The 27,717-nt window shown below is 38.4% G+C and overlaps 1 protein-coding gene across 2 annotated transcripts; it reads left to right on the top strand.

The window, feature by feature from the left end:
* Window positions 1-238: 238 nt before the first annotated feature.
* On the top strand, window positions 239-27,717 carry USP5 (ubiquitin specific peptidase 5). 2 transcript variants are annotated; one of them, XM_063294678.1, is made up of 20 exons: window positions 239-384; window positions 4,522-4,647; window positions 4,819-4,885; window positions 5,129-5,262; window positions 5,471-5,616; window positions 5,854-6,038; window positions 9,536-9,630; window positions 9,965-10,158; window positions 10,783-10,854; window positions 12,122-12,203; window positions 12,324-12,449; window positions 13,797-13,950; window positions 15,347-15,521; window positions 19,194-19,282; window positions 19,689-19,811; window positions 23,459-23,602; window positions 25,338-25,483; window positions 25,571-25,724; window positions 26,464-26,548; window positions 27,115-27,717. In XM_063294678.1, the coding sequence occupies exons 1-20, from the start codon at window positions 277-279 to the stop codon at window positions 27,206-27,208; spliced, it is 2,499 nt and encodes an 832-aa protein (XP_063150748.1). In that variant the 5' UTR covers window positions 239-276; the 3' UTR covers window positions 27,209-27,717. The 2 variants fall into 2 exon arrangements, with proteins under 2 accessions (XP_063150748.1, XP_063150747.1); XM_063294677.1 differs by having other exon boundaries at window positions 19,689-19,880.

The raw sequence follows: 27,717 nt of genomic DNA, 5'->3' as shown, positions 1-27,717 counted from the left end.
TAAATACTAATAACATTGGGGCGGAGCTAAGAACATAACTAACGTTTCCATTTGCAGAACGTTTACCTTCAACTCTGATTGGCTACAACGGCTGTCCGTTTAAGAATAGACGGTGGAAGGACAAATGAAACAGAAATACCTTGTGCCCCTGGGGGTTTAAAGAGTGCACGCCTCCTTCCCTTTGTGCCCCTATTCATTGGCTGGAGGCGCTTAGCGTATGTTGTGTTCTGATTGGGTAGGTGTTGGCTGTGGGCGGTGTTGGAGAAAGCAGCTGTCATGGCGGAGCTGAGTGAGGCATTACTTTCTGTGCTACCGTCTATCCGGGTGCCCAAGGCCGGGGACCGCGTCCATAAGGATGAGTGCGCCTTCTCTTTCGACACTCCGGTAAGCAATCGTGTGAAAAAGAGGGTATCTGATGGGGATTCTGTTGTCTTCACAGTCTCCGACATACCGGGCGGGGAAGGTAATATGACCCGCGCAAGGCCTCACGGGACTTGTATTTTTCCAAGGAACGGCATCCACTTCAAGTCCCCCATAAGGATCCAAGATAGCACTACAAATCCCAAGAGTTTCAGCGGCCAAATCGTTCTTTCGAAAAATACTTTGCTTTCTGGGGATTGTAGTTCCTCGGGATCACATCTCGGAAGCCGGGCGGTGCTCTCATGGTCATCTTATTCTCTGGCCCGTATGCCTAGCCTTGAGGCCTCTTGGATACTGATCTTTACTGTCCCAGTAGCTTAAGTAGAACAAGGCGAGAGCAGCGTATGGCATGCTGGGCACTGTAGTTTTAGTGCCTGGCTGCCACTACGACAGTCTCTGAAAGGTTGTGCCCCGCCGCACTACTGAAGTCTCTGGAACTATCCAGGCATGCCTCGCGGAGCATGATGGGAAACGAAGTCCCTCTCCCATTAGCTTTAGTGCCAGACCTTGCTCTCAAGGAACTGCGAATCCCAAAGTCCTTTGGTGGAAGGGATGTGTCAGCCCTCTTGGTTTAAAATCACACATGGGCTGTATCACCTAGGTACCTCTCCATCACCCGATTGCTCTTGTCTCCTTCTAATTTCAGGCTGTGCAATGAGTTCCCCACCCGGTTTCTTCTAACGTGTAGATGGGAATTGCTCCCATTGTTACGGGTAATGCTAGTGTATATAGCTAGTGTTCCCTAGCTGGGAGAGAAGCCTTCTGGGCAGCCACACCTTTTCCTGAGGATGAAGCAAGCAAGCTTGGTTAGGCTTAACAGGAGGTCCACAGAGAGATTCATAAATGTTTGCTTGGCTTGCTGATTCATTTATTCCTACTCTGTTTTTCTAGTAAGTCCTCTGTTATCCCTGAAGACAATTGCATTTTCCTTTTTTGGCTATGAACAGTGCAAAAACATCGTGTTATGTTGGGGGAAGGTCACCTTTTGCAGAGTTCAGTATAAATTAGAACTCTGCTTTCAGGATCTGTTGAGGGCATTGAATGGATTTCCTTTTCAAATAATAATTTTAAAACATATCATTGATTATTCCCTTTTTTGTTTTCTTTTGAAGCAGGCTGATCATTTCTCTCTTGCAGACTCAACATATCAGAGAAAGAGGCTATATTTTATGAACATTCACAATTTATATGGAGGCACTCCAAATTCCTCCTGATGATATATACACAATGTTAGTCACGAGTTAGGAAAAAAGGAAGATTTTCCTGCAAGAATATGATGTTTTGACATCTCTGCAATAGAAGTGCTGCTTTTATTAGAAATTTCTGCAACCTTCAAACTTGTAACAAAGACAATTGTTAATATTTAAGGACTATCTGGAAAGATTTTGTAAGGAAGAGAATGATTTGGAGTAATTTCTTACAAGTGATAGAACGCTGCCTACCAGTTGGAGTGCTTCTGGTATAACTATAATATAGTCATATTAGTGGTGCTGTATGCTCACAATCTATCCAGAGCAACTCTGATTTTAATTTAAAACAGTAAACAATCACCTCTTTTAAGGGACTAGGCTGTGCTCTTATAGAAGCAACCATATTTATTTTTAATTGAAGTTATTGTGTACTGTAGCTCTGTTTAGCACAGGCATAGATAATGTGATGCATGTGAACATTTTCCTTGCTGCCTACCAGGCTCACTGATCTGTCTTGCCATTTCCCCCCCTAGGTGTCTTTTAATGAAAATGTATGGCAATGTCTCATACTGCTTTTATTTAAAGAAATGCCTTTGGGTCTCACATGGACAGCATAAGAAATTAGAAATGGTGGTTGACTGCAGACCAGTGTCTTGTTTGGAAGCGTGTCCAATTGCTGAGGGAAAAACCCCACAAAAATGGAGGAGGAGGGACCATGCTGAATAGGAGAACAGTTTACTTCAGAAGTATGGATGCTTTTAAGATTAGCAGTACCCACCATAGTAGCTTTTATGCTAGTGTGTGAATACTTCCTATGTTGTTATTTTGTGAGAGCATATATGATACACTCTCAGCATTTCAGATGTGCTCAGTGGTCCTAACTGCTTGCCTGCCCACTGTTTAGCATTACTTCAGTACTTGTTCTGACAGCATATAAAAACTGAATATAGGATCTCAGATAACACCTGCTTCCTTGTCTGTAACAATATATTTTGTCCCATGGAAGAAGGATTGGGAAATACAACAACAACAACAAATATTTATAATGTGTTCTCCAATGGGGTGTGGCCCTACCACAATAAAAAGTTGCAAATAAATAATTTTTTAGAACTGCACAAAAGGAATAAAAAATATACACCATTGTATATTTACAATCACAATGAAAATAATACACAATCATAATAAAATCCTAAACCCCTTACCCTCTTACTTTCCTAATAAGATTTACAGTACTAATAGTAACTGTGAAGGTGAAAGGTCCCCTGTGCAAGCACCAAGTGGCCTTTTCAGCTTCAGATGATTTTACAGTGCCTAATGACAGCAGGAGATGTCCAGAATATTTAGAATTGTGTCAACTGGCTTATTTTACTTTGATAGTTTTAGTTTACTGGATATTTCTGACATTGTGTTAAGCAAGTTGGGAAATCCTATTTTAGTTCTGTAGCTGCAGAAGCCACTTCCCTTGTTCAGCCCCATCCATGGATTTTATTGAGAACAGATGCTAAGGCTGCTTCAAAAGATCAGGTGCATGCAGGTGATGTCTTAACTGTTTTCTGAGAGAAACACTGTTTTATGGTTAATAAGACCAACTCAGGCTGCAAGATACAGGCAGTTATATCACTACAGAATGAAGGAGAGGTCTCTGTTAGCAGTGCAGTTGCACTGTGATGGAGAAACACTTTATAGAAAGCTCTTACTCAGCATAAGACTGGGCTACTAGCTTTCTCTTTTACATTAACTTAGGGTGAGTGTTTTGATGTTGCATGCTTTTTTTAAAAAAAATACTATGAATGGATACCATGGAATGAAGAAAAAGCTGTTCCATCTCTCTTGTGGTTCAATTGTACTTCCTCAGTTTAGACTGCACAAACATCCAGTCAAAGCCGATAGCTGTATAAAATGTTAATTCAGTTGAGGTGGAAGAAATAGCCCACATGCTGTACATTAGGGACATAGTTCTACACAAACCAACCTGAAATATGCCAGAAGTCTTGCATACAGGTTTACATGTTTTCTTTACATTGGGGTAGGGAATTTGTGCCCTTCAGCTGTTACTAAACTAAAACTCACAACTGCACTAACCATCATAGCCAGTGGGAATAAATGCCGGTAGTTGTAGTTCAGCAGTGTTTCCCCACTTCTCTGGGTGGCAAAATGATACCGAAATGTGAATATTGTACTTGAGGTGTGCTTCTGCTAAAATAGGTATTACGCTTGTATGAAATACCTCATGGGCATCTAGAGTGGCCAAACAAGATCTGTGAACTGGATTACTGTAGTCACTTAGTCACTGGAAGAAAGAACACTAAGAATAGTTTATCTGGTGTGACTACAATAGCATTGATGCATAATTAAAATCTGGGAGTGGCATAAAGAGATTAGTAAATTTTTAATGAATTTATCTTCATATGAAATTATTATACAGCATGCCTATTGATAGAGGACCACTTGGGCTCATCGTAACAAACTGCTTCATCCCCATTGCTGAGAACAGGTTCAGTCAGTGGTGGGTGGGAGCACCAGGGAATACTTCCTGCCATCCTGAACTTCCAAACAAATTGTGGCCATAGTCAAAACAGTCAGGAAAAAAATTTAAGTGTAAGTTTCTAGACTTCATGGCTGCAAATGTATATTTGAATGTGTATTTTTCATCTTGACCTGCTAAGATCTCAGAAGAAAGAGGTCTCACCAATACAAGATTCTCAATGGGTAAGAGTGGAATTTCAGTGCCTGGCAGAGCTCAATAAAGTATGTATAAGGAGGGATTTTCATAAATCATATTTATGAAATTATGTATTTGCACAATTTATTCAGGCCACAACATTTATTATACACAGCCTTGAACATTTGATAATCCTGGGATTGGATGAGCTCCCTTTCTATTGAAATAATGTCTTTTTTTATTCTTCAGGAGTCAGATGGAGGCTTATATATTTGTATGAACACATTCCTGGGCTTTGGAAAGCAGTATGTGGAGAAACATTATGAAAAAACAGGCCAGCGGGTCTATTTACATCTGAAGAAAACACGCAGATTGGTAAGAAGGGTAACCTTTTCGCCTTGTGTAGAACTCCTTTATTTAAATTTTAGAGCAGGGGAAGAAAAGTTGGGTCCAAATAAATGCTGCTATGTCCTTTCCTGCTGCCCAAGAGTCTGGACATTTGGAATGGCTGGACTTCTAATTAATTCTCTTTTGATTCTTCTCTAGAAAGAAGAAGATAATAATTCCAGTGCTGGTGATCCTCCCCGGAAGAAACCAACCCGTCTAGCTATTGGTAAAGAACTAAATCTGCTCTTCTATTATGCTGCGGGAGGAAACCTTGGACACAGATGAGCTTTAGTTTTCTTCAGACTGCAAGATTTGAATTCATGTTCCCTTTTATGTTTTATCTGTACTAAGCTGGCTCAGAGCATGCATAATTTGATGTTTTCTTTAATTAAGATTTCACAACACCCAGAGTTTATGATGTTGCTTCTTACACTTCTCAATTGCTGCTGTTGCTTGTCTGTTTCAATAGGTGTGGAAGGTGGATTTGACATCCCAGAGGAGAAATACGAATATGATGAACATGTCAAAATAGTTATTTTACCAGAGTATTTGGATATCCCTCAGGATGGACTAGATGGTCTGCCAGATATGGTTAAGGACAGGGTAAGTGCTGTGTTTCATCTAGGAGAAAAAAAATTACATGGTCTGGTTGGCTTTGCATTAGAGGCAGAGTTGGGGTGATGGACCAGGCTTGAATGGACAGGGAGACTTTTTGGCCAAATTGGTATGTGAGGCTTCAGATCTCTGTTGATAGGAGATGTTTTGGGAGGGGTTTGGAAGCTTCTGACTCTTTTCTTCTTTGGCATTCCAGATTTCTAGTGCAATTGAAGCTATTCTGACAGCAGATTCTGCCTCCCGTAAACAGGAAGTGCAGGCTTGGGATGGGGAGGTTCGGCGTGTGTCCAGGCATGCCTTTTCACTTCAGCAGCTCCAGAATGGTGTCCGTATCCCTCCTTGGTGAGTTAGATGGTGTTCCTTAGCACTTTTTTATTTTCCTCATGTGGAGCTCCTTCATAACTTACTACACTTTCCCTTCAGATTTTAATAGAAGCATATGAGCTACTCCTTATGGTTACTCAACTGAGGATGTAGAGTGAAAGCCGGGAAGTTTACTAAAAAGGAGTCAGGCTTGAGAGTTGTTCAGTGCGTGATTGAGGGAAGATGTTTATACTGCCTAACTGCTTCCATTGACAGTGGCTGGAAATGCAGCAAGTGTGATATGCGGGAGAACCTGTGGCTCAACATGACGGATGGCTCCATCTTGTGTGGACGGCGTTATTTTGATGGCAGTGGAGGCAACAACCATGCTGTAGAACATTACAGAGAAACTGGTTACCCCTTGGCTGTTAAGTTGGGAACCATCACTCCTGATGGAGCTGGTAAGACAGAACCTACTCACAGCGGCAGTTGTTGAATATTTTGTGTTTCCCAATCAGACAAATGCTGAATTTCTTTTCCCATCTTACACTCTGCGGCCACTGAGAGATTCATTCCTTTCTGCTCAGCCGCGTTGTGATCATAGGGATCTGGAAGAAGGAGGGAGAATAGTACAACTTCACTGCCTAGGCTCAAGTTCAGTCTTTTTGACCCAATTCATATTCCCCCTCTCCCCTCCAACACCCGTCTCCTGCTTGCTTGTAAGGGAGATTCAGTAAACCCACATAGTCATATTTTCTTGGGAGTGGTAGGCTTGTTAGGGAGCTGGTTTGCTAAACATGACAAACCTGGGTTCTTGGGAACAGGAAAGCCAGAAGTGAATTTTGCTACTTAGGCTGACCCACTTCTGAAGGTGCTGGTAAAAGCACATGTATAAAATACATGTAATACATGATGGGTTCCCATACTACCTTTTATTTATATACAATATAGAATATGATATATATATGTGCATGTGTATGTATATGTGTGTGTGTGTGAATAAAAGCTAACTTTCAATATAAATGCATGCAGTGTAACATAGCTAAGTTACCAACAATTAGGTCAGTTCATTTAAAAATAAAAATAAAAGCATATATACTAATATGTGTGGTTGGTTTTTTTAAGTATCTTCAGATCAAGACTTTCAACAGTAGAAAGAATAGTGAGATCTTTCGACATTTGTATAATTGAAAGAGAATGAGTAGAGATACATGAGAGACAATATCAAACACATTCTAAATGTTATCAATAAATTTTAGAAAAAATTAAAGTAGTCATCATTTTTCTTACTGCAGAAAAGGGTTTTTGACAGTTTGGAATAGCTTCTCATGCTTGCAGTTTGGAAAAACGTGAATGTGGCCCTAATGTTTTTACTTGAATACAGCATATTTTTAAAGATCTAAAGCCAACTTAATAGTAAATGGCTTTTTATTATAACAACGTACCATACTGAAGGGGACAAGAAAAGTTTGCCTTCTTTCCCCTTCTCTATTTTTATTGGCATTACAACCATCAGGAATGAAAATACATCAAGAAAACTTCAGTAGTTAAAATAGCAACCCAGGAACATTTGAAACGCTTAGTTTACAATAGCCCAGTTTACCTGATTGGTTTCATTATCTTGAAATGTATAGCATAGTATTAAAATAATTGCAAAACTCAGGAAGAATACTGAGAGAGCTGACTGAATTTTAAAATCTTACAATATATAATTCTGAACTGGGCCTTAGTTATAGACTGTTGGTGTGAAGTATGACTTAGAACCCGACTAAATATTATTGAGGGACGCGGTGGCGCTGCGGGTTAAACCGCTGAGCTGTCGATCGGAAGGTCGGCGGTTCGAAACCGCGCGGCGGGGTGAGCTCCCGTTGCTCGTCCCAGCTTCTGCACACCAAGCAGTTCGAAAACATGCAAATGTGAGTAGATTAATTGGTACCGCTTCGGCGGGAAGGTAACGGCGTTCCGTGAGTCATGCTGGCCACATGACCCGGAAGTGTCCTATGGACAACGCCGGCTCCAAGGCTTTGAAACGGAGATGAGCACCGCCCCCTAGAGTCGGACACGACTGGACTTTACGTCAAGGGAAACCTTTACCTTTACTAAATATTGTATGATTAAATAGACTCAGAATTTGAATGCAATAATGGAGGTGAAACAATGGGAATTTCAATGGAAGAACTTTATATTTACTCCAAACATTGTACTCAAAAGAAAATTGGTATAAGATGTTTTATCATTCCATTTATCGTGGAAATGCAATTCATAGATCAGATAATTTTTTCACATTTAGAGGCAATGCTGTAGGGTGCAGCAATTCTGGAAAACGATTCATAGTGGAATAAAACAAATCTTAAAAGTTGAATGCTCATGTCAATCTATGATATTCTTATTAAACTAAAGCTTATGTTGCCTCAGAATGTACTAACCGCCCAGAGTCCCTTTTAGGAGATGGACGGTGATAAATTTGATTGATTGATTGATTGATTGATTGATAAATAAGCAAGCAGGCAGGCAGGCAGGCAGGCAAGCTTTGTATATGGTAACTGCTGCAAGGATACTACATGCTTCTTACTGGAAAGGTTGCCTGGTCCCTTCAGTGGAAGAATGGCTAACCAAAGTGTGGGACTATGCTGTGATGTCCAGAATAACTGTGTACCTTAAAATTGTACTTAAAATAAACAGATTTGAATTCAGTCTAGAAGCCATTCTTAGACTGTAAACTAATACATGGATTGTTCCCGCATCCAAAATGTGGGTTTATCTATGCATAACATTTCTATTTTAGTTTTATATTTAAATCAGAATAGATTCTAGTAATATGGATTGAACTGATTACAACATATAATTTTATTTGGTGATTTATATCATGTTAATTATGGTTCTTGATATTCACATTTAGCTCATGCTTAACAGTGATTCTTAGACATATCATGTTAAAAAACTAAGAATCACAACATGTTTAACAATTTACAACTAATGATACAGTAAAAAGTGATAACCTCCATGACATTTTTAAATCCCTGGTTTATTCATTTGTATTACATATATTTTTTAATTCTTTATTCATGTTCTTTCTCATATTTATTTATGTATATTTTAAAGTGTCCAATAAAAAATAAACTCAAGAGAGAGAATGAGAATCCTTCCAACCCAGTCTCTTTGCAATCATGAAAGCACTCCTTATCCATTTCCACTGTCCATCATTAATTTCTTGGTTAACAATATATAATTCAAAGGAACATCTACAAAAAATAATTAGTCTTCAAAAACAGAATTGATACTGCTGCCCCCCAAAGTAATCACCAGTAAAAAAACATATCACATGGACCAATGCATTATTTTGAGTGGGACCAATGCCAACAATTAGCTAAGCCCACCAATTTCTTCCTTTAAAAAAGTATCCAAAATAAAACAATATTTTTGCATTAGCTGTAATTTTAAATCTATGGCTATAGGAGATCTAGATAACCAAATAGTACTCTATTAGTATTTGTGTACCAGACAATCCAGTTCTTTATTTCATACCTCCCTATATTTTGGAACATCTAATTTGATATATTCTAACAACTATTTGTAAAGAACTACTGTCAACTTACTGTGTTGTAAACATGTTAAAGTTTGTAATGATGGACAGGACGAGGCACTTAAATCTGTCAGTATGTATGTAAACATGAAAAGATGTTTAAACTGAAGATACTTCACTCCACTTTTAACAATAAACATTTAACACTGTAGTTTTTCAAATAACAAAAACTAATCCCTAAGATTAAATGTGGGAGGGCTGCAGGAACAGATTCCTGGCAATTCTGTATTTATCCTGCAAAGTGCCATTTGGTCACCTTGGTTCTAGAGTGAATGATGGGGAGTTAGGGAAGTGTAATCGCTAGCAATGCAAAGGCTCCAAGAGACAGGTTGTCAAATGTTGATTGATTTCTGCCATTGTTTCCTTCCTCTGTAGATGTCTACTCTTACGATGAGGATGACATGGTTCTAGACCCCAGTCTGGCTGAGCACCTGGCTCATTTTGGGATTGATATGCTTAAAATGCAAAAGGTGAGAAGGGATAATAGAATGAAAGCTAGCTGTGATAGATGCTGAATGAGCCTCATGGCAACTTATGGGACTGGGATGGTTATCCGTTATATGCAAGTGATCCACTGAAGATAGAAGCTGTTTCATCAGCTTCTATTAACTGTTTCTTCCTGTATCTTAAATTCTAGACTCTTTATTTAAGAATATGAATTTCCAAGTAGGAGAGAATGGAGAGAGCATTCAGATTTATAGTCATTGTTTATTGTCCTTTTTCGAATCTTTCCGCTGAGAAACTATTTCAAATTTTTAGGCACACAATTCATCGGAGTATTTTCTATACCTCTTCCCTATGCAGACCGACAAGACAATGACAGAGCTAGAGATTGATATGAACCAGCGGATTGGAGAGTGGGAGGTGATTCAGGAGTCCGGGGTGCAGCTCAAACCACTCTATGGCCCCGGCTATACGGGTATCCGTAACCTTGGAAACAGTTGCTATCTCAACTCAGTAGTGCAGGTGTTGTTCAACATACCAGACTTCCAGCGGAAGTAAGTAGGTCTCTATTGTCTCTAGTTGCAGAGAAAATAGAAAGCTTCTTTCTAGTAGTCTAAATGGAAGCCCCTTTTACATAGCAATCAGTAACCAAGGAGTGTCTTCTGTGCCTCAAAATGTCAAGATAAACCATTTGTTTGCCCGGACCAGGTCTTTGCAATTTAAGTAGAACAGCATAATAGTGATGAAGTTCGAATTTTTAAGACTTTTTTTTGCAGCCAATTTGAGGCCTGTCTCACTTTCTTAGCCTTTGAAGTAGGTGTCTACGTGAATTTTTATTATATTTTATTCTATTACAGTGCTCTTATTGTGTCCCACATCGCTTTATATCCATCCATGAAGTATATTTGAACAAGAAAGACAGACATGCCAAAACCAAAGAAAAATGACATTCATGAAGTGCCTCCTTGTTTTGGTGCATAAATACAGCAAACATAGGAGAGCCTTGTTTAACATGAAAGACAGGTCAAGAAAGAGATTTTGTTATACTCTTCTGAGTCCTTGGTACAGTATGTGTTTCTGTGAACCGCAACTGACATTATTTGGATCCCAGACTCTGAATTCTGACTTTTCCAACTGTGCAAACTTGGTTGCCAAATTGTCTTTTGTTTCCTTCATAGGTATGTAGACAAAATAGAGAAAATATTCCAAAATGCTCCTACGGATCCTACACAAGACTTCAGCACCCAGGTGTAAGTAGTGTCCTAAAGGATTGAGCCTCCATCTCAGGGTATTAATGATGCTCTCTAACAGATGGGACTGTTCCCTATAGAGAGACCCATCTGTCAATTGGATTTTGCTCAGTTCTCATTTTTCCCAGTCCATTTTGTTTCCCTGTCAATTCGGATTTTTTAGAAAAGCACAAAGATGCATTTTCATACCCATTACAGTTTTTTGTTTTATGTAATATACACATTTTTTGCAAGTAATATTTCCTCAATATAATCTTGGTGGACACATGTTCCTTTGAAAGCTTTTTCAATTGTGAACTGCAGTGAAAGATCTATAAATGTGGATTATGGTAATAACTGATTTCTAGTTCAAAATGGGTTTGGAAAAACAGAACCAAACCAGTTTCTCATCAACCTTACTTGTAGGTGAATTCACACATAAAGCTAATCCATCATGTTTTTTGTTTTTGCATTAATGTATTGAATAAAGCAAGTTGTCATGATTTGTAAATGGTAGTCTTCATTGTGAACTAGCCATTGGGGTTTATTCAACAAACCATAGGTAAAAGAAGTACCATTATTTAATGTTAAAGAGTTCAAGTTGTACAAGCAATCTGAATCTAGCAATGTATGTAGGGGAAAGCTGATTAAGCTAAAAAACACTCATAAAAATATTTTGTATGTTATAACTCAAAATGAAATGTCATATGCATGTTTCTTTAAAAAATTAACACCCATTTGCTTATTTATCATTCTCAAGCATATGTTTTCTGCATTTATATACTTTTACAAAATTCACTCCAATAGGATTGATTATATATAACTCTTATCTATGTTCTGGGCTTTTTTTTGTCTAAGCAAAAATGGAAAACATTACTTAACAATAACATGCTGATTAGATGTTCCACACGTTCTGTAGAGTCATGAAGTTTTAGAAATTCATCTGCTAAAATGAAACCTGAGATTTATTGGTATCTGTGTTTCTTTAAAAAAAAAAGCCTAAGTGAGGTGATCAACTTGTAGTTCCTTACAGGGAAAACTAGCAAATCTAGTGCAATAGAATGGTGGACTATATCATTTTTTATATTGTACTGATTACCAAATTGCTTGAGATCCTCTGGAAATTGTTGAGGCATGGTAAGTCTTTCAGACTGGAGCCAACATTTTCAATGTGGTTGTTCCTCTGGGTAACTTGGGGAGCTCCCTGCAGTTTCAATGGACTGCAGTGTTCTTAGTCCCATCCTTGCTTTCTATCTCAGGACTAATTTACATTTACCTGCTTTTCCAGAGCTAAGCTTGGTCATGGGCTTCTCTCTGGGGAATATTCCAAACCTGCTCTTTCAGGTGGAGAACAACAGTTGGACCAGAAGGTAGGGCTGAGAGATTAATTATCCCCGAGAATGGAAAGTGGTGTTAACTATGGCTAACACTTACCCAGGGAAGGGGAAGTTTCATTTTAGAGGCTCATTTTAAACCTTCTGTCTTTGCAGGGCATACAAGAAGGCATTGCGCCGCGTATGTTTAAATCTCTTGTTGGTAAAGGTCACCCAGAATTTTCTACTAATCGTCAGCAAGATGCTCAAGAATTCTTCCTGCACTTCATTAACATGGTGGAGGTAGCAACTTTTAAGGGTTGAGGGTTTCATTGTCGTGTGTTGTCTTCAGACTAGAAATAGGATGGTACTTACACTGATGACCTTGAAACACTAGGAATTGTACAGGAGGCAAACACTGCAGTACATTACTGTAAGTGAAGGCTATTAACAGGGTTGCTAATAAAATAAAATAAAATGTGGCTTGCTTATCTACAGGAAAGCCTGTTTTAGGATCCCCTCTGGAGTTCAGGTAAATAATTTTGAATGGTGAAATATCTGAAGAAAGCACAGCCATCCCACAGTGTACTTTATTCCAGAATGGATCCCTAAACTGTGTTGTGGATAGAATGATGGGGTTCTTAGGAAAAGGTAGTGTGTAGATCAGTTGGGTTCCTTAGTGAAAAGCTTGACAGTCCCAGACAAGCTACCTTGGAAAGCGGCTTACACACTACTGCTTTTTTTCCCCCAAGATATGCAGCAGTGGAGAAATATTGGATCCATACTGAGCTTGGACATTTTCTGAAGCTAGAATAGCTGTACCAGGTGTTCCATTTTGTTCATGATGCTTCAAGCGTTCCAAATGTCTATAATTGTTTTTTTAAAATCTCCAAGCACTGGGGATTTGGAAAGTACCTTAGCCAATACAAGAGACAATACAATAGCCTCCTGCTATTGCGTGAAGCTAGTTGAGGAGAACAGGTTAAGAGAAAATGCTACAAAGAAAGTAGAATTCATGAGCGTGTTGCTATCCATGTATGTTCTCTGGGCGTTGTATTTTGTTCAGGAAAGTCGCCAAGTAAATGCTCATAAAAGTACACACAGTGTAGGTGCATTCCAGGTAATGCTATTAGGCTGTTCAGTTTTCAGGCTACCTTATGCAAAACCTTTATTTTGAGTTTTTAAGCTACATTGTCAAGTGCCCAAACGTGACCTATTAACCTGCATTAAGAATAAGTCTCAAACCAGTAGTCAGAAAAGTGATTTTCTGTTGTTGTTCATGGGCAGCGTTGAAGTTTATCTTTTGTCATTTTTCTTTGCTGATATATGTTTTGTTGCTGTTTGTGCCAACAGCCTATAGAAATTGTGCTTAACTTTCTATTTTTTTTAATGATTCTGAGTCATTTTTTTCTGTAGGTTAGGTGGTAGATAGGACTTAGTATGAAATTAGAGAAGGGAGTACATTGTATACCACTTGAGCTCCCAGAGAAAGTGGAATATAACCAAAATAAATGAATGATGGAAGGTATATTTTTCTTATTTTGAAATAGCCTTGTTTATATATTTTTACCTCCTGCATCATATGGGCGTTGTTATGTTTTTGCTGCTCCTAATTTCTTTCACTTCTTGTTAAATATTTTTCTTCCCCAGAGAAACTGCCGTAGCTCTGAAAACCCAAACGAGGTCTTTCGCTTCTTAGTGGAAGAGAAGCTCAAGTGCTTGGCCACAGAGAAAGTGAAATATACCCAGCGTGTTGATTACATTATGCAGCTGCCAGTACCCATGGAAGCAGCCCTGAACAAAGGTTGGCAGTGTGGGTGGGCAGTTGCTGTTTCAACTGTCCTTTTGAAACCATGTTTTTTTATTCTTTTTTTAAAGCTGGACTGGGGAAGTCTTGAGACCTTGCAGAAATGAATGTCTGAATGTGTCAGTCCCCTTTTCCATGCAGTATAAAACATGGCTGACATCCACAGCAGCCATTCCCTTTTTCTTGCTCCACTCTAAAGCTGGAATCGTATATTAGACTAATTCATAACGTGGTCTATTTCTTTATGGCTTAGCCTGTTGTGGGAACCTGACCATTGTGATTTAATCAATAAATGATAGCTAACCAACCATGCTTTGGTCCAATATGTGAACCAGACTGTTCCCCCATTATTAGACCTTCTGACTGCATAGCATATTCCTTTTTTTATAATAATTTTTATTGAAAATTTAATATTAGAATAGTAAAAGCAATATCTAATTTAAATATTAAAATTTAAATTAGAATAGTAAAAGCAAATACAAACTAAACTCAGAGAAAGAGAATAAAAAGTGCAAGGAAAGAAAAAAGAAGAACTAAGATAAAGAAAAAGCAAAGAAATATTTAAAGACGTCACTTCCGCTCTTCATTACAACAAGTATAAACAAACTTAATAACTCTTCACCCCTCCCCCAATAAAGTTACAAACAAATATATCTTCTTCCCATAAGGCATCCCTTATCTATGTGCAAATCCATAAGTCAGCTTTTCAGTCCTGGTGTCACAAAAAGTCTGTAAAGAGTTACCAGAGCTTTATAAAAACATGTCTTATTTTAACCTTAGTCAAACAAACCAACTTTATATTCCTTCGTTTTGCTTCTAACAATCTTGATCTTTAACTCATTCAGATGTTGTCATGGGATTTGATCTCTCTCCAATTTTTCTTTTTCCCATCCCAAAGGCTTTAACAAACCTCTTTTGCAAATCCAATAAAAAGTACTTACCCAGGTCATTCTTTTGGTTCATCATTTGTATTTCCACTTTAATTTTCAAAGCTTTAACCAACTTCTTTTGTATATCCAGTAAAAAATCCTTATCCAGGTCATTCTCGTGGCTCATCATTTGTGTTTTTGCTTTAGCTACCTTCTCTGCTTATAATCCATCTTTTAAAAAATTATTGACCAGCATTTCTGGTACTGATATTTTTACATCAGGCAAAATTTGTTTCACATCTGTCATTCCTTCATTAGTATGCAGGGCTTGTCAATGTCGCATGCAGGGCAGCTGACACATAAGCAGGGTTTGTCAGCAGTGGATGTTTCAGGAGCATGGCTTGCCAGACTCCTTTCCATGACCTACAGCCCAACATACCACTGCTTGATACTGTACATCGACGTTCTTTCTGCAGACAACTTCTGAAGGAGTAGACCTTGTTTCCTCTTGCTTTCATCTGCAGATGAGTTGCTAGAATATGAAGAAAAGAAACGACAGGCAGAAGAAGAAAAGCAGCCGCTGCCAGAACTGGTCCGTGCCAAAGTACCTTTCACCTCCTGTCTTGAGGCCTACGGAGCCCCAGAACAAGTCGATGACTTCTGGAGCACAGCCTTGCAGGCCAAGTCTGTGGCACTCAAGTGAGTGGGAAGAACAGGGAGATGGGCTCACTAGGAGGCAAGTATGGAGGTGCAAAATAAAAAGTCAGTATTATAATCAGCTTGGGGAGAATTGATTTCTTTCTAATGAAGCTTGTGTGTTTTTCATTCTAATTCATTTTTTGTTTCTTCCTGAATGAATGAAACTACCTGCCACACTTGTGCCCATAACTGTGCTAGTTGTCAGTCTATTGGCATAAAATTGCATGGCATTCTGTTACTCTTCCCAAGGAATCTCTCTCTTCCAACTTTCAGACAAAGAGGAAAAGAAGTATTCTGCTTTGTATGCCATTTGTAATAGATGCAGAAGACATGGGGGTAAGCCATGTGAACTTGGCAGAAGGAATCCATACCAAACTGGCCTGATGGATGAGCAACAAACAGGTTCATTTGTCAGTTTTCAGAACAGTGGCAATAATTGGAAAGAGATGGCAAGGGATTTGTATTGTGCCAAGTGTCACATGCTTCTAGAGGTAAAATTCTTGGACTAGCCCAAGGGAAACACAAGTTGAATCTGTACCTTAAATAGATTTAAATAATTCAGCGTATAGTCTTGAAAACAAAACTTAAGAATGTAAAAAAAACCTGCTTGGGCAAACGAAAGTGAGAGGGATCGTGAGCTAATACTGTAGAAACAGCAATATTTCATGTTAATTAGTTTTTGTTTTTTCTTAGTTTCGTATTAAATGAATTTAATTCAATGTTATTTTTCAGTTTTCTGAAATAAATGAATCTACCCTCCTTTGTCTTATCATCTGCTTAGCTTCCCCCCCGCCACATACTTATTTGGAAATATAAGAAGAGTTTGTCATATGGACCTTTGTGTTGGGGGATGGGGCATGTCCTGTTTAGTATAGTCTAGCTGTAGCTTCTCCTGTATGGTTTCATTTAATGACATTTTGGTAATATGAGAAACTAGAAATATGTGTGAAAAGGTGAAAGGTGAAAGATCCCCTGTGCAAGCACCAAGTTATGTCTGACCCTTTGGGGGACGCTGCTTTTGCGACGTTTTCGTGGCGTGTGTGTGTGTGTATATATATATATATAGAGAGAGAGAGATAGATATATAGATATATAGATATAGGTATAGATATAGATATCTATCTATATCTATCTATCTATCTATCTATCTATCGGGATGGTTTGCCATTGCCTTCCCCAGCCATCACCTTCCCCAGCAAGCTGGGTCCTCATTTTACCGACCTTGGAAGGATGGAAGGCCGAGTTGACCTGAGCCAGCTACCCAAGAGAGAATCCAGCTTCCGCTGGGATTGAACTCGGGTCGTGGGGAGAGTTTTCAGTTGCAATACTGCCGCCTACCACTCTATGCCACACAAGGCTGCTCATGTGAAATATGTAGAATTATATATGTAGAAATATGTAGAAAATATGTAGCTCATGAGAAATATGTAGAGATAAAGAATCATGCTAATGCTTCTTCTCTGATCCAGTCACTTTTAATTTGTTTGTTTGATTGTTTATTTTATTCAACTTACATGGCCACCCATCTTGCTGGGTGGCTAACAACAGGTAAAAATACTGTGCAAAATAACAACAAAAAACAGCTAATATATAAAACTTATAATGACCATTGAGGTAAAAACCAATCCAGTAAACTGAAAATATCTCATGGGCTCCCATTTAACCTCTGACCCCCATGTCAATCTGATACTCCCACTTGTAACATGACAGCAGAACAGAACTCAGGATGTTTTACTTACTCCATCCCTTTAGTTTTCACTCTGGTCCCACAGAAATAATTAGGGTGATAGTCCGTGCTGAATACGCAGTCACACAATCTATAAAAAGGTTGGTCAAAGGAATATAAAAAAAAAATCATCATAGCAAACAGTGGAAGCAAAAGGAAGCATACTTTTTGCATGTTGTATTTAAATAAATAGTCACAGAAAACTGAACTAGGCAAAACCCCGACAACAGGTTCAGTTTGGCATAGCCCTATAAACAGCGTAAGTTCTTGAAGCTTTTTCTTAAAATACATTCAAACTACATGTTTACATTTGGCAAGCTACTTGCACAGCTCAATGGTAAGCAAAGTAATACTGTTTCTGTAGTTGGTACCCTTTAAGCTCTACAGGATAGCAGTCACATTTGTAATACACATTCACTGTGCAGAGTTTTGCGTCTGGCATCCTGCCTGAAAAAATTGGACAAAATGTTTCCATGCCTATTTAAAAAGGTAATGAAGTTTGGTTATCAGAGAGGCATCAGTTATGTTCAAAATGGTTCTCCTTAATCTGAATATATGTTTAACAGACTCTCCTTCCCCCTATTCCATTTTCACTCTTTCTTTTCACTGAGCTGTATCTAGTGGCATCAGGGATGACTGTTTTATTGACTAATGCACTTTTTAGGACTCCTTGGAGAGGAGAATATTTTAAAATCCAAGTGTGTGAACACAAAATAATATAAAACAATGTGTTCTGTTTAGATCCAAACTTGGGAGAAAACTTTAGAACATGGGGTTTTTTGCTCCATGCTTCAGAATGTACAAAGCAGCCATATTGAGCCTAGAATATTCTAAGCTCAGAATGCTTTGTACAACCATCCTATGAGAATTGGCCAATTCCAACCAATTGACAATTTGATTCACAGAAGCAAAAGGCATTTAAATTTGCTGGGACCCCTTAAGCTGGAAACTCTAAAGGACTTTTTCTGTATTCTCTTAAATGCAAATGAGATGCAACCTCAGTGTGTCAGTAATATTCTGATGTATTTATTACATGAAGTGTTTTATAATCTCTTCTATATGATTGCAAGCTTAGTATATACTTTTGTTTAATGTTTTAAGATTCTGAGCAATTAATTCAATTTTTACACCTTGGATCCTCCTTGGCCAAGCTCCCACCCTTGTACATACAACTTAGTTGAGCCTGAGCATCTGGCTAAGAAAGTGTTCAGTGTAAAGGTTGAGGAATTTAACAAGAAGGCAATGGCAAGTGCTTACTCTGTTGCTAAGTAAAGAGGATACCTGCCAGATCAGAAGCAGTGTGGGAAAGATTTGCCCAGCATTTTCAGTGAGTAGAAACAGGGTTACAAGAAATATGCTATTCTAGGAATGATAACATCTGCTTTAATATGTGGTTAATCCTGATTCTCCTGGTTCTTTTTCCAAAGTAAGTTTTAAAAACAACACATTTCCATTAGAAATGTAGAAAATATTGTACAATCAAATGTGTCCATCTGACATATTTCAAAAAAGTGAAAAAAGTCAAGCTACTTTTTAAAAAGTACTTGTAAAAACTAAATATATCTGTACAGGAGGTGTAGATGATACAAACTAAGAAGTAATTATGCCCAATTTTCCCTTAGTCTCAAAGACCACCAACTGTCACCTTTAGTTTATTCAATGCAGTTTCATTTTATTGGTGTATCTCAGCCATTCGTGTTGATTTACATTGCTCTTGCAGTTTGCTAGATGTGCAGCTTACTTTTCTTATCTATTTGGTGTGGAGGTGCATATACAGTATTCCCTGAATTACAGGAAACAAAGTGTGGGGTGGTTACGAGAAAGGAAAGAATTAAACCTGCAGTTACTAGCTGTGTCTTGGAACATTTCTTGAGGAAGATCCGTTTTCTGTTGGTTTTTCCTGAGCTGTTGAGATAAAGTGCTTCAGTATTGTTTTCTCTTTTCAGAACAACCAGGTTTGCCTCCTTTCCAGATTATCTAGTGATCCAGATCAAGAAATTCACTTTTGGCCTAGATTGGGTACCCAAAAAACTTGGTAAGTGTCACTGAGAAATCATTGATGTTTTAGATTCTGGCGTGATTGCTGCTCATCCAAGCTTTCGCCATCCAGTGCTGTACTGGGTATAAAGTGCTCATGAGGGTTTCAAGTGCTGTAGCTGACTCAGTTAGCTTCAAAATTGTCTTGGCTGGCTGGCAGTATTATCTGCAGAAGCAAATAGGGGATGCTGAGGCCATGGGATAATGGCTTGCCTAAAGTAGCTGGAAGGTTGGTTGTCCACTCCACAGCATTTGTTCTTCAGAACGTGCTCCGGCTTTGTTCTGCTCATGTCCATAGGTCATGATCTTTAACAGACGCAGTTCTTGCTAGCCAGTTCCTCTTGGCTTGGATACAGTTCCTGATGTGCTCGCAGTGTTTCTATTTGTGTTGCTTGTGTTATCAGATGTTTCCATTGAAATGCCTGAAGAGCTGGACATCTCTGCACTTCAGGGGACAGGACTGCAGCCTGAAGAGGAGGAGATGCCGGATATAGCACCCCCACTGGTGACACCAGATGAGCCCAAAGGTAGCCTGGGTTTCTATGGCAACGAGGACGACGACTCCTTCTGCTCCCCTCACTTCTCCTCTCCAACATGTTAGTGACTCTTCTCTGCTCTCCTCTCTTCTCTTCCTTGAACATCACTCACTCACCCACCCCTCCCTCCCTCCCTCTCGTGTCCTGTTACCTGCCTTAGTGCCTTTCCTCTTCCAGGCTTAGCCTGTCATTCTCTCATCTTACTACAGAACGGCCTTTGTGTCCTGTACCTGAGAATGTTTTCACTAGAACAGCTGTTGAATCAAGAAGATATTAGTGATGGGGAGGATAAAATGAACTCATCAACTGTATCCCTTGAGTATCTACTAAGGATGCCTCTCTATTTATATCATTTTAAAATTTAATTTAACTTGGAATACTGCCAGCTACTGAAGTCTCTTGGCAGGCAGAGAGACAGAGGCTCCCAAATTCTGTCTGTGATATATTTATATCAAGAGCCATGTTTCTGTCATATTTTCTCTAATTGGTGCTATTTTATGAGGCTAGTGGAACTCAGAAGGTTCCAGAACGTCTCATCACACTGAAGCCTTGGAGGAATATGCTGTTGTGAAATTCCATGTTTTAGGAAGCTTCTCAAATGAAAAAATGGACTGTTTGAATATGCATCATTATAACCAGTAGAGATATTTGACTTGCAAGTCTAACATCTTTTTAGGCAGGGACTTAGAGGAGAAGTAAATGGGCATAGCCTAGTTCGTTACAAGCCTTGTTCAAGGGAAGCATCCTTGAGAACAGCTTCTCTACCTGTCTAAGCAAAATCAGTTCCCTGTCAAAAAAGATGTGTTCATGTACTAGTGATACTAGTAATATATTGTAACTTGATTTCCAAAAGACCTTTGCAGTCTTTTGGAAATCCTTTCATTCTTTCAGAATCCAGTGGGATAGATTCCACTATTTCTTCTTACATTTGAAACCTGAAGCAGTGTAGCAACTGCAGTCTCCATGGGCTTTTTTCATGGAGTAATCAGAATCAGGTTATGAAAGCATAAAGACATAGAATAGTTCCTTTTTTTTAATAGTAAATTTTATTAGGCTTCAAGAGAAGAATAAAAACTACAAAAAAAACAAAATACAGAGAAAGAAAAAAACAAAAAGTGCAGAAACACAAAAGAATTTTTTTTTCAAATTTACAGAAAGATGTTGCTTCTGACTTTTAACAGCAAGGATATACAAAAAATTTCCATAATCAATCTCTTACTCTATATTAAACCAAAACACCACATTATTTCTATGTTATTCTACTTTAATAGAATAACTAAATACTTAATAGAATAACTAAGTAATAAAAATCACTAAGTACAGTTATTCCTCCCTCTTATATTAAAATAAAGGAAAAAAAGTCATATAAACCTCCTAAACATCTTTCTCCCCTCCAAAAGATAAAAATATTTAATTATTCCCTTCCTACCTCTATTCTATACATTTCTGTCTACTATAATAATCAAATTAAAAAGCATAAAAGTTGTCTGCTATTATATTTAATAATACAATTTAAATAATCCCAATCTTAATAAACACAAAAACAAAGACAATTCAAAACAGTAATTCCATAAAAGGGAATAACATCAATCAAATCCTTAAAGCAAACCAGATAAACATTCTTTAACCCTAATACAACAGTTTTACTAATTTTAATCTTAAAAAACCCAAAAAACAAAGCCAATTCAAATCAGTAAATCCAAATCTTTAAAGGTAAATAGCATCAATGAAATCCTTAAAGCAAACCAGATGAACATTCTTCAACCCTTATCCCACTTCAAAATAAACCAGAGCAGTTACATGTCCCCACAATGTGCACAGAGCTTTCCTCTTGACAGAATCAAACAGCCCAATTGCCCCCCTCAAAGATTCCAGGTTCTTTTCATGGCATTCCACCAGGAGATCAATTTTACTTATGGCTCGCAGATCACTCTCTCCCTTGGATTTCTCCCACTCCATTATCCAATCTTCATCCAGCATCTCGATAAAAATCCCAATCTCAGTCTTAAAAAAAGCTTTCTATCGCTCTTAAATTCCTCAGTTTCATCCACCACATCCCCAACCTGATGGCACATTTTAAATCTATTTTCCACAATGTCCTGGATATCTTGTATAAAAGTTTGAAAGAAGTCAGAAGAAATCTGTTTAAAATCCTGGTGAAAGTCAGAAAGAATCTGTTTGAAATCCTCCATGTCTCAGGCAATAGATTATGGTGCCCCCAGGAGCTTAACCAGTGAAAGTCGAAGAGTTCTGGAATGTGTTTACCATAAAGTGAGAGTGAGATAGCAGAGAGTTCCCCAGGGAAAGTAGAAGCAGAAAACTGAAAGTTCAAAACAGCTGATTCAACATGTAGGACAATGCTAATATCTTCAAATTTAATACAAAAACAACAACAGGAAGACAATTGTTTACTCTCAATCTTTGGAATTTCCTTTTGAAGAAAAACAAAATCCAAAACTTAAAAGAATTTTTTTTTTAAAGAGCAATCCCAAAAATAACGTTAAGCACCAAGAGAACCAGTTTCTCCTCACTGTAGAAAGCCTCTCTTGGGGTACGTATACTTAAAAAAAATGCAAATTGGTGATTTAGAAATGGGGTGGCCAGTCTTAGTGTCCCTTTAAGGCTACAGTGTGACTTGGAAAGTAATGAAATCCCCGCCTCCCAGCTGGCTCTTACCAGTCGAAAGCAAAACGCTGTTTGCGATATTCTGGCTGCAAGCAGCCATCCGGAGGACAGATAGAATGATTCCAGGTATTCTCCTTGATCCGGAGAACGTTTCTGGGCTTCAGGAAAACCTGCCTGACCCCCCCCAAAATTACCACGTTGTCAGCTCTGCCCATTGAACCAGCGGGCAGAGCCATTCAGTCCACCATTTCCACTGGAAGCCAAGACATAGAATAGTTCCAAGATGAAGTCATAGTGAGATGCTCCATTTTTCTGTCCCTTTTAAATATTCCTTTGGCACTGAATGTGAGATTGCCCTGTTTTAGAGTGGCAAAACCAGGCTTATAATGTTGTTGGTAGGCTGCTAGCAGACAGCCAGTTTGGTGTAGTAGTTAAGGCATCAGGCTAGAAACCAGGAGTTCTGGTCTTGCCCTAGGCATGAAGCCAGCTGGGTGACCTTGGGCCAGTCATTCTCTCTCAGCCCTGGGAAGCAGGCAAGGGCAAAGCACTTCTGAAATCTTGTCAAGAAAACTGCAGGACTTGTCCAGACAGTCGCCAGGAGTCAAAAACTGACTCAAAGGCGCGCACACAAGGCTGCTAGTGGGATTGGTGGATTGTATTTGACCTGATGGAGCAGAAACAAGCCTTACTAATGTTTTATTTGTTCGTTTGTTTCCATCTGTTTACTCAATCCAAATCATAAAGACATTTGTTATAGTACTACAATATAAGTGAGAAGGAGGATTGATTTGTACAGTAAGCTCATTGAGGGCATGGTTGCACTTTTCCTAACAGCTACTTGCTTCATCCAGAGAAGTGACCACCTCCCTAAGTTAGAAAACCAAGGGTGTGGCATTGGTATTAAGTTTGGAAAATGTGTAACAAGAGCACTGGCAGAAGCATGATCACATAAGGGATTAGTTCAAATTCTTCTTCTTTGAGGATATTTTAACTGTTTTTTTTCCCTATTGCAGCCCCCATGTTGGATGAGTCTGTGATTACTCAATTAGTAGAGATGGGTTTTCCAATGGATGCCTGCCGCAAAGCTGTATATTATACAGGGAACAGTGGGGCTGAGGCAGCAATGAACTGGGTCATGTCCCACATGGATGATCCAGGTAGGTTGACAAAATGGAACCCCATACTCAATCCCCATGGTCTAACTCCTGTCAAAATGGTAGTATCTTGGGGCACAATTTATAATCTATGAGTGAAATACAATTCAGAACCGAACAAGTCAAAGATTGTATGATTAAATGGATGCAAATTTTGAATATAGTTAAGAGATAGAACAGTGGCAATTTGAATGGAAAAAGAATATTAAGTTTACCTCAGAGGTTATACTTAGATAGAACTGGTGTGTTTTAATGTTGGTACATTACTCCAATCATGATTGCTAAAATGAGTAGTTCCTTTTCCCTGAGATGCTAGAAATGCAATGAACAGATTGGATCTTCCATATGTAGTGGCAAGGTTGCAGAACTCAACAGTATTGGAAATTAATTCATTACAGAATGGAACATATTTTGAAAGTTATATTTTGTAGTCCCATTTCAGCCTGAATTACTTTTATTAAACTTCACTAAATCATATATTTCTTCAAAATACCCTGGACTGGCATTATATATGATAAAAGCTGCAAGAATCTTTATTGGAAAAGATCTGGGATCCCCTCTATGGAAGAATGGTTAATTTAACTGGAAATATGCTTTGATGTATCGAATAACTTCATATCTAGAAACTAAATCTTATTTGGAATTGTGCCACATTCCAAATTTGGGTTCTAAAGTTCACATTTGAATCTGAAATACGATCTAGTCATTATTTACAATATTTTTATATAATGTTTATATATAAAAATTTTTTAAAAGAAGATAAAAACTAAAACAAACTAATATAAAGAAAAAGAAAAGAAAAATCAAAGAGAAAGCTAAAAGTGCAAGAAAGGAAAGAAAGTAAAAGAAAAATAGAAAAGAAAGAAAATAGATGCAAAGAAGCAGCTTCCAGTCGTTACAGCAGTTATAAGTACCATTATATGTTTACCTCTTTCTCTAAAGTTACAACGTAATACTCTTCTTTCTATAATCTATCCTGTCTGATCATCAAAACCATAAAACATAAGCTCATTTTTTTCTGTTTTACACAAAAAGTCCATAAGGGGTTTCCAGTCAGCAATAAAGAGACACTGTTTTTTCTCTGATCAAAGAAGTCAATTTAGCCATTTCAGCAAGTTCTATCATCTTTACCAACCATTCTTCCATTGTGGGTAGTGCTGAATCTTTCCATCTTTGTGCATACAATAGCCTCACTACAGTTATGTACAAAAACAAAGTTCCATGATTTTTTCCCAACTGTTTGTCCATCAATCCCAAAAGAAAAACCTCTGGTCTCAATTGTATATTAATCTTTAAAATATTATTTACAATATTTTTCAATGTATTATTTATTATTTATAGTTTTTCTTGTTGATTTTAATTGTGCTAATCAAATATTTTTAGAGCTTAATATAAATTGGCTAGAAATTGGGCATGAAATGTCTATAGCACTCTTAAGTTAATTGTGTATTAGAATATATTAGCCATATAATATTTTAGATTTGCTGGTTATTTAAGATTTGTTAGTTATCTACCTGCATTTTATTGATTATATATTTTTTCTTTCTCCCTTTTTACTATATTTTCTATATCCTTTTAAAACTATTTGTATCAGTATTATTTATTTTGCTTTTTCTTTGAAATTACAACAGCAATAAATAAGAAAAGAAGAAAAAGGATGGCAATATCTTGAAAGAAAAAAAGGGGAAGGAGGCATAGTTCAACCCTTTTTAAAGTATTGCTCTTTTTTTTTTTTTAGATTTTGCAAACCCTCTAGTTCTTCCGGGATCCAGTGGTCCTGGTTCCACCATTGCCTGCCCAGATCCCCCATCTGAAGATAGTGTGGCAACCATTGTTTCTATGGGCTTTTCCCGGGATCAGGCTATGAAAGCACTAAAATCTACGGTGTGTTGAGAGAAAATTATTTTCTAGGCTTTAGAAAAATATCTATGGGGCTCCTGGCTTGATTTTTTTCTATCCTCTCACCTTTAGAATAACAGCCTTGAGCGGGCTGTGGACTGGATCTTCAGCCATATTGATGATCTAGATGCAGAAGCTGCCATGGACATCTCAGAGGGACGTTCAGCTGCAGAATCTATCTCTGAATCCATCCCCGTGGGGCCGAAAGTTCGTGATGGACCTGGAAGTAAGCTTGGAATGAAAAACAAAAATAGCTTGGTAGTTGAATAGCTGTATTTTCCCTATTTCCTAGCTCTTTTTAAGAACTCTTGTCTAATGTTACAGATGTCTGAGTGTTACATTCTAGTCTTTCTTTCAGCTCAAAATCCGAGATACGGCCTCAGTGTTTGGGCTCAATGACACACTGCAGGATGATAAGCTATAGAGATGCTATAGCTTGATAGTAGAGTATGTGCTTCTCATATGTTCTTATCACATAATATAATTTAACTTAAGAGTCATATTCGTAAGATGTAAGAAGGATATTGAAGCATGTATTAGACGAGTTATGGGGGATTAGTCTGTCAAGGTTTCTTACCCATGCTATTGGCATACAGCTTCCATGTTCATATGTGAATCCCTCTTGCTGAACAGAAAATGGAGGAGGATTATTGCTTTCTTGCGGCCCATTCTTGGAAAGAAGGCATTAGTCCAAGTAGGCGTTGGCCTGATTCATTGGTCTGATATCTTTATGTAAGTTGGGCATGTGTTTTTGTGCAACTACTTTCTAGGGGAGGGATTATTCTTTTTCCTTGATTCTCATGTATGTTTTCTACACTATCAATGGAGCTTTGCCTCCAATTTGTACTTATTAGTGGATCTCTTCAGTACAACTGTTCTATCTGTTTTCCTCCCAAGAGCTGTTTGGGAAGGCTCCACAAGCAAAGGACAAAGCGTACTCATAATTCTGTCTTTTATTCCTTCAGAATACCAGCTTTTTGCTTTCATCAGTCACATGGGCACATCCACTATGTGTGGTCATTATGTCTGTCATATCAAGAAGGATAATAGGTAAGGAAAGAACAAGGATGAGAGGATCCAGGAAGGCACGTTTCTGAGCAGTAGTTACCACTCCATCTTCTGCAGTAGGATAGGTGACCGAAGGCAGGGAGGGACCTCCATCTGCCACTGTAAGAGAGGCAGGTAGGCTCCTGAGATTTCCCATAGGGCTGTTTCTGCGGCTTGCTTTTAGAACAGAATTCTGTAACGAGAGAGCATAAATTGTGTGAAGGGCAGTGTATACATTTACTTGATTATTTTTGTTTCTTCATTTCAAATAGGTGAACAGTTATTAATACATATTTTTGATATAATTTATTCTACATTTGTTTGAAAGAGACTGGATGCAAGGGAGTGTTTTTAGCTCACCTCTGTAGCTTTAAGATTTTAGCAGGCTTTACCTAATCACAAGGATAGCTTTGCAGCTGTAAGTGATTAAAAACAAGTTTTTAAAAAAAAAAATTACAGTTGAGATTGAAGAATTCTATACCCAGTATTCTGACCCTCTAGCAGAATTGCAATACAGGGTGTTGTAAACAATACAGTCTTGTTTTCTCTCCCTTTCCCCTGTCTCCCAGGTGGGTGATCTATAATGACCAGAAAGTTTGTGCCTCAGAGAAGCCCCCCAAAGATCTTGGGTACATCTACTTTTACCAGAGGATCCCCAGCTAGGACCTTCTGCTTCAGGGTGTGCAGCAAGAATCAGCTGATTTTGGGAGGACGGGAAATTACAGAGATGAAAATGAAGAAGAGGGACAACTCTCCATCCTTAGGTGTTCGTATACCACTGCTGCAGCCCCAGAGACAGGATTCCTTCATGCGGAAGCTGGAGTCTGGTGCCCCTGTGGACACCGATGGAGGGTTGGGGGGCTTGGGTGGATTTGAACCTCTGTGTAAAAGCAAGAAGAAAAACAGCATCTCACTGAACCAGTCATCCAAGGCTCATCCATGCACATGGTTTCTTCTTGGTGTGACTAACACTTCGGGACAGTTTAGAGAATGGTGGGCATGAGTGGAAGCAGTTGAGTATGTGTGGCTTTACATCCTAGATAGGATGGGTTCCCTCACCTGCCTGAACACCGTTCAGGAATAATCTGGCCATAAAGTAGTACCTGTTACTCATGTGCCTCTGCAATGCCAAAAACACACAGGATCAAATAAAAACCTTGTACCCTCCTATA

The sequence above is a fragment of the Candoia aspera genome, chromosome 2 (genome assembly GCF_035149785.1).
Source record: "Candoia aspera isolate rCanAsp1 chromosome 2, rCanAsp1.hap2, whole genome shotgun sequence".
NCBI classification, from domain to species: domain Eukaryota; kingdom Metazoa; phylum Chordata; class Lepidosauria; order Squamata; family Boidae; genus Candoia; species Candoia aspera.
This window is presented reverse-complemented; position numbering and strand designations above follow the sequence as displayed.